Source organism: Penaeus chinensis, chromosome 4 (genome assembly GCF_019202785.1).
Source record: "Penaeus chinensis breed Huanghai No. 1 chromosome 4, ASM1920278v2, whole genome shotgun sequence".
In the NCBI taxonomy this organism is placed as follows: Eukaryota; Metazoa; Arthropoda; class Malacostraca; order Decapoda; family Penaeidae; genus Penaeus; species Penaeus chinensis.
Window position 1 is genome coordinate 28,116,678 of NC_061822.1, and position 7,500 is coordinate 28,124,177.

The 7,500-nt window shown below is 41.2% G+C and overlaps 1 protein-coding gene across 1 annotated transcript in view; it reads right to left on the bottom strand.

Annotated features, from left to right (window-relative positions):
* Positions 1–2,406: 2,406 nt before the first annotated feature.
* Positions 2,407–7,500, bottom strand: part of LOC125025257 (MAPK regulated corepressor interacting protein 2-like) — a 19,192-nt gene continuing 14,098 nt past the window's right edge. Inside the window, exons 5-7 of the mRNA XM_047613229.1 lie at positions 5,403–5,462; positions 5,123–5,173; positions 2,407–4,589 (exon numbers count right to left, since the gene is read on the bottom strand). Coding sequence (XP_047469185.1) covers positions 4,522–4,589; positions 5,123–5,173; positions 5,403–5,462 — 179 coding nt within the window. The 3' untranslated portion in view covers positions 2,407–4,521. The remainder of the gene's footprint in view (positions 4,590–5,122; positions 5,174–5,402; positions 5,463–7,500) is intronic.

Below are 7,500 nucleotides of genomic sequence, written 5' to 3' on the forward strand. Positions count from 1 at the left end.
CACACACACACACACACACACACACACATATATATATATATATGCATCATACATACATATACAAATACATACTTCATACTTCATATAACGCCTTTCTTCAGAAAATGTCGATGTCGTTAACGTGAAGACCTTCAACAATGACACTGAGATTGGAATAAAGATTAGAAAGTTTTAGCCTTACGTTGCCACGGGATTTCGTGTTTAGCTTACTCCTGTTCTGTTAGAATTACTTTTGCATTATTAAGACCAGATTTTGTCAAGTATGACCACGGTAAAGCAAGTAAAAAATGGCCGAACCACTGCACAGAACTGAGGGTATTTAATAATACTTTCTTCATTGATCCAAAAGCCACAGAGTCATTTCCTTCTGAACTATGCACTTATTTCTTCCTGCAACTGTGAGTCATTGTTTGCCTTTTCTGAGTCAAATGGTCTAAGGTCTCCAAAGCGCTTATCAAGGTTTTAAATTATTTTTTTCCAGGTGAGTTATGTCCGTTCCTGTCACCACCTCAAATAATTTCACTTTTCTCTATCTTAAGTTAGAAGATGGGGTAGAACGTTTAGATTGTCTGGTGCAACAGGTAGAGTGAGAAGGGGGGGGGGGTAGGCATCTATGAAATGGCAGAGTGGAGTATCTGGATTTACACTGGAAAAGGAGAGAGGGAGTAGAGGTAGGATGGTACGGGTAGAGGGAAGATGTATTGGGGAGATGCCGAGACATCCTGAGATGGGAGGGGAGCGGAGCAATGGACAGCTCTGGCATAAATACAATGAGAAAAACCTCGTCTCGTCATTACGGAATCCACCACAATTGGCACACGTGTGTGACTGAGCAAAGCAATTGGCACGGCCATGACCAGGTTGGACACATTAAGGGCAGCGGTGCGAGTGTTTGGTTGGGTGGCCATAACGCTGACATTGACGGGGAAGTCGATATGGTCGGGCAGGCAGGACGCTCCGCCAATATAAAGTTCATGGGGGAGGTCATGTCTACGGAAGGAAATCTTGGCAATATTGGTGTAGCACTGTATTGTCACTGCATTATAGTCGATGAGTCATGCGAGCAAGTCGTTTTCAGTCTGACCAGTGCTGGTTGTAAATACGACCATCAGTAGGAGTGACGGAAATTGTTCTGTATTAAGGAAAGTGTGAGGTTGGGCAGGAATAGGTTTGCCAGTGAGGTCAGTCAGGGTAGATAGTGCATGAGCTTGGGATTCGGGTGTAACTGCGCCAAGGATTGAACGATCGGAACGCCTGCTAGAGGAAACTTTGCGTCCATGTTTTTGGAGACATTGTTTTCAGAATAAGGGGCTGTATGGGGAATCAAAGAATATTTCCCACTTGACTGGGCCAAAAAGAGTACCCAAAAGGTTTGCAGAGGTGGAAGCAGTAGTCGGACGAGGGCAGGAGGAAGGGGGTTGTGCCGAGTGAGGTAGTACTGAGGAGGGCAATAGGGACGAAGAATATTAATAAGGAGGGAGGGGAGTAATGAGGAGTGAGGGGGTAGACAAAGACGAAGATTGTGCAATAGGAGATGGAGTGGAGGATGTTGGGAGTGAGGAAGGGGTGTATTCTAAAGGTTGAATAAGGGCCGATTCGGAATGGGCAGAGCTGACAGCAAACATCGAGGCGGGGTATATGTATCAGTGGCCGAAGCCGTGGTCAAAGAGACGGGTCGGGAAACCAGATAAATAAAATTTAGATGGGCTAGTTGTTGAAGCGGCAAGCCTTAAAGCCACTAATAAGGGATAGGCAAAGGAGCCCATGACTCCCGGAGGCCGTTCAGGACCGATACTAAGCCAGCCTCTCATCCCTTCAGCACGACCCTCACACCTTAGGAAGCGAACGGAAGGGCATGACGAAGAGAAGGAAAAGGAAAGAGGGAGAAGAAAAGACCCTCTCAAAACTAGTTGAGGCGAGGGCTGACATCCAAGGTAGGGGGGATCCCCTACCCTGGAAGAACATAGAAATATCTCATTTCACTACAAAAGCAATTTTAATTTTCTTCCGTTTACTTTTTTTCTGGGGAATTGAAATTTAAAACAAGAGGTTAGATTGTAATTTCTACATTTCTTTACCAAGCCTCATAGGGCCTTTTCTCACGTGCAGTTAATTGGGAGGATAGTTCTCAAAATCCTACTATTGCACATAGGTATTGGCAATGCACTGCACATTTTCATAGGTCTTTATAACAGTTAACAGAATAGAATGCTAACTGCAAGTTCTGTTTACTTTTTCCTTTTTCTTAAATATGTACATCGGCAAGCCATATGTATTCAAAAAAGGAAGAAATTTCATTTTGACAAGTTATCTGCTAATTTGACATTCACTTTGGCATAACTGTGCAGAAGTTATGTTTAAATTTTATGTGACCCTAATGATCATAAGGATAAGGATACCAGTATGAAGATTTTCAGGGTGTATTTTAGAAAATATGTCGGGGTCAAAGATATCCAGCATCAAGATTGGTTCAAAATACTTTGTCTCAACTTACAAGTCTTCACAAGCTGAAACAAAATAATATCACAGACTAATCAATTAGGTTGTGCCCCTGAGGGACTGAGCTCACTTAGTATATAAGCATACAACTGTATCACTAAAATATGTTATCAAAACAAGTCACAAAATGTATCCAAAATACAGTGAAATATCCATTACGTCTAGTGAAAAAGGGTCACAATATGTGCTAAACTTGAGTATTCCTGGGGTTAGTGTTAAACCCAATCACTGGTGTGGTGTTATGGTGAATGCTTAGTACCCTCCGGGGAGCAACCCCTTCATCCAACTGACACTCGACATACTCAGACTCCTGGCATACTGAGTAGCATCACAGTTAGGGTCTCATGACAAAAGAAAAAATAAAATGAAAAACATTGCAAGTCCTAAACAGTGCAACTTTGCGGAGCACTACTCATCCATTTCCTGAAACTCTGTCCCTGTTATGACTGCCCCCATTTACCTAGTAACATCAGCCTTCAAAACATCAGCAAGGCTGGGTAAAAGCATTTCAAAATGTACAAGATACAAAATTAGCAATATACATGAGGGGAATCACATAATCACATTACAGTAACTACTGTTTGTCACTCATCTCCAGATATATTACAAAAACACCTCAAAATGTTAAGCAGCTCGAAACATACTGCCAACCAACACAGATGGATTACGATTCTCATTTTTATTTTCAAGTGTTGTGACTCCTTGAACGTGTTCCACAGACCAATACATATGCTAACTGATTATGACAGTTACATTTTTTTGCAACATAGAGACCGTTTCTCTATATATTGTTTTCAAAAGGGGAAAAATGCACCTTCATGAAGATGCTTCAACATCAGTTCAGAAAAAAAAATGAAGCTTGTATAAATATGCTTTTATACATATGCAAGTATGTGAATGTGTGTGAATCTATGTATCTGCATGCACATGTGTATATGTATAAGTCATGTATGTTTAAGTGTTTGGGTGTGTGTGTAGGTGTATATGTATTTTGTGTGTGAGCGTGAGCCCGAAATGCACAAGCACAGACACATACTCACACACATTTTACATAACAGAAGATGAAGTAAGGATTTTACGAACTTTTAATCATGTTTCTACAAGATCAAACATGAAGGCCTCTAATCAACTTGTGTATCATTGCATTAAGTAATTCCAATGCATACAAGGAAAGAAAAATATCAATGTCATGTGACTCCAACTGATTAAATATGCTATTAATTTAAATCTAAAAATAGCTGGTTTTTCAATGTCCAGTTCTTGTTATTTTGTGGCATTGGTTATTAGAGTTTTGTACTGTATAGCAAGCATATGAGAAATATATAATATTTCCTAACAAACCCGCCACACTTGAAATGTCAAAGTCCATGGAAAATATCCTGAAAATACAGCATAAATGGTGCAACAATTGTTGGTACAATATCAATATATGCAGCCTTAATATATGGTTTGATTCCATTTTTTTTCTATTCCTTTTTTATTTTTATTTTTTTTATTTCCTTTTTTGTTTGTCTCTCTGGAATGCTACAAAGTTACTTGGATTATTACCTAATCAGTTCTAAAAATCTATTTCCCAGCGTATGGGAAGACTACTCATTCAGTTCACTTGACTTACAATTCACATGCCTGAAAAGAACTTCTTTTAAATCTCAACCGTCTTTCAAAATGAAAAATTTAACATAAATGCTTCAGCAAATACACTGACCTTCAAATACTGACAATCAACAAAGAAAACAAAACAAAAAAAAAAAACTCAACAATATAAAGTCCAGCAACTTAAGAATGTGACTGCTGCAGGACATGCACTGCAAGAGCCTTTTCCAGAAATAAAGGTGTTTGCTCATGATGAAAACAGGCATCACATGTTCAACCTCTCAATGCACACGCTCAGCAGCCACAGCCGCCACACAGTGGGTGATGTGACAGGAGCCTCGGGAGACGGCCACAGGCCCGATCCATGGGCACGAGCTGAGCCATCCCCTATGGTCCGTCTTGTGAGAGCTTGTGCGTGTCTTCTTTGGCTTAGGACTGTGTCAGATTCTGGTACACTCTCTTGCCCCAAAATTCTTCAAGGTCGAAGGGCTTGAAATCTGCAGGGCAAATTTTTGAAGGTAAACTTAGAGAGTTTTGTTATATACAATGAGGGCTTTTGATTAAAGCAAATAGATATGCAGAAAATAGGGAAATAAAAGAAGATCCCACATTCCTGTCTGCAGGTGTTGTAGTTGCATATGAATATCAGGCAAATTATACAATTACCTTTTATGTAGTGTGCTTTGTACATATTCTGTAGAAGTGTCTAAATGACAAACATACATACAGTATAGAGAGAAAGGCTAATGTTAAATATTTTGCTTGATATCAACAACAATAATAACAGCTGTAACCTTATCAATATCAGTCATATCAACTGTAACATTATCAATATCCACATCATCATTAAATTACTACCAACATCATATTCATCATCATTATTACTGTCATCATCAAATCAAGTATAATTATCACTGCTACAACATTTATTATTATCATTATCATAAACTTCACATGAAAATCATAACCATAATGACATCCAGAAAGAAATGGGATTATGCTAAAAAAAAATCTGAAAGCAAAATCTTACCCTGTAATGCTGGATGAACATTTTTTTCTTGATAGTAAGCAATGCCACTTCCTGAAAAAAAAAAAACAGAACATGTAAAAATAACATAATCCCTTCATACTACTAAATCCCAGTGGTACTCCAAAGGCTATTTCTCTGTACCTGATAAACATCTGATCTCACAAAGGCATTTTTCAATATTCTTTGACCTGACCAAAGTACAGTTTTCACACCAACTACAAGGAAATAATCTCCTACACAAGGTTTATCCAGCAAAGCCCAGTATAAGCTGACTACTTACCTCTTATGTCATGCCCACTTTGCCTGCTCATCTCAAGCTCCTTGTATACTCGGCCCCAAGCTGCAAATAGATGTGGGTTATGTTAAAGAAAGAAAGAATACAATATTACAGTTTCATACAACGTTACAACAATGCCAGAAACATCATGTATATGTTTAATTGCTTAAAAAGTAGTAGAATAGCAATTTAGTTCCCTGTGATTGACAAATATTCATTTAGAAATATTATCTTTGGATATTTGCAAATAAGAAATTCTCATGTAAAAAATACAAAACTAAACATTAAATATTACATTCATTCACTAATATCAATGTTTCTGTCCACTACGAGGATGTTATCCATCACAAAATATAAGACACGGAAAAGGGTATCACATTCAAACAGAAAAGCATTAAAACCCAAGGTCAAAGTGGCTGACGAGTTGCTATGTGGCGACACCTAATGAGTCAAGTATGTGAGCGGTGTCACAAGAAGGCCAAAGTGAGTATAAAAAAGACAAAAGATAATAACTTTCTCCTTCGTCGGATCATTTGTTCGAACTTTGCATGGGTGTAAGCATGAATTGTTTAGGAATATAAAATGTGAATTCGGTTCCTGTTGGTAATGTCCCTAAACTTTTACCGTTTTCGTTCAAATGGGAAAACTAAAATAACATGTCTTTCATACTTATCTCTCACACCCAAGCACAACGCAGGGTCACATGCACACACTCAAACAAGCACCCTTCCTTCCCCCCTCCCCCCTCCCTCTCTTTCTTCCTCCCCCTCCTCCTTCCTTCCTTCCATTCCCCCTCCGTCATCGCTACCACATCCAGCCACGAATTTCTCCACCTGTTCCGCAGCGTATTCCAACTTTCCCAATTCAACACGTTCAAACGTTCCTCAAGGTACGTTTGTGGAAGCTTTGAGAAAATCCCCGTCGCCTTCCCCCGCCGGGCGCCCAGCCGGCACTGCCACCTGGCTCTCGGCCAATGGGAAGCCGTCACATTTTAACGTCTCGACCAATCCCCGCCCGCGCAAGGGAGGTGTGTGACGTGAAAGACGTAATCGTGACTGGCGCTGCTCGTGCCCTTTCTATAATTGTTACTTTGTTTTATTATTTTCTTGGAATTTTTTGGAATCCCCCCTGCTATTACTTGCCCCGCTGTACTAAAAGCACAATGCATGCGCGGGTGCATAGCCACGGCCACACTGACTATAGCAAGTTCTTAATCATAAATCATGATCTAAGACAGCCGGTTGTAAAACAAAAAAAAAACAAGCGTAGACGTCCGGGGTCGAAGCACGTGGGGTACTAAAATAAGCTTTTGAAGAACACATGCAATAGTCATTACAGCATGGTGGGCGAGGAGGGGAGGCGGGTGGAAGGCAGCCGGTAAAACTTGGTACAATCTTGAGTACAATACTGCCCCCCGTCCCCGGCTGGCCCTCTTTGCCTCCCTTTGCCTCCCTCTCCCTCCCGCTCTCTTTTTTTCTTTCTCTTCCTCTTATCTTTCCATCGCTCCCTCTATCCTTTCCTCTCTCTGCTCATTCCTCTCTGTGCACTTTCCCTTCCTCTATATCTCCGTCCCTTCCTCTCTCCTCCCTCTCCCTCTCCCTCTCCCTCCTATTATCTAGCCCTTCCTTCCCTCCCTCCTATAACTTTACCCCCCTCCCCTCCCCCCCTTCATAACACATCGTACCCCAATCTGCCCGAACGTATATTCTGATGCAACACACGCCCGAATTTACGCTGCCCGCCTCGACCAGCCACGCCATCCTTACGCTAGGTTGTCCCTGTAATCACGTGGGTATACGGAGCATGCCCAGTGTTAACCCTAACGGAAGGTTTTCGATGCCAAGGCCCGAGGTTTAGGTATAAGTGTGCGTGTGCGTGTGCGTGTTAGCGTGTGTGTGTGTGTTAGCGTGTGTGTGTGTGTTAGCGTGTGTGTGTGTGTTAGCGTGTGTGTGTGTTAGCGTGTGTGTGTGTGTTAGCGTGTGTGTGTGTGTGTTAGCGTGTGTGTGTGTGTTAGCGTGTGTGTGTGTGTTAGCGTGTGTGTGTGTGTTAGCGTGTGTGTGTGTGTTAGCGTGTGTGTGTGTGTTAGCGTGTGTGTGTGTGT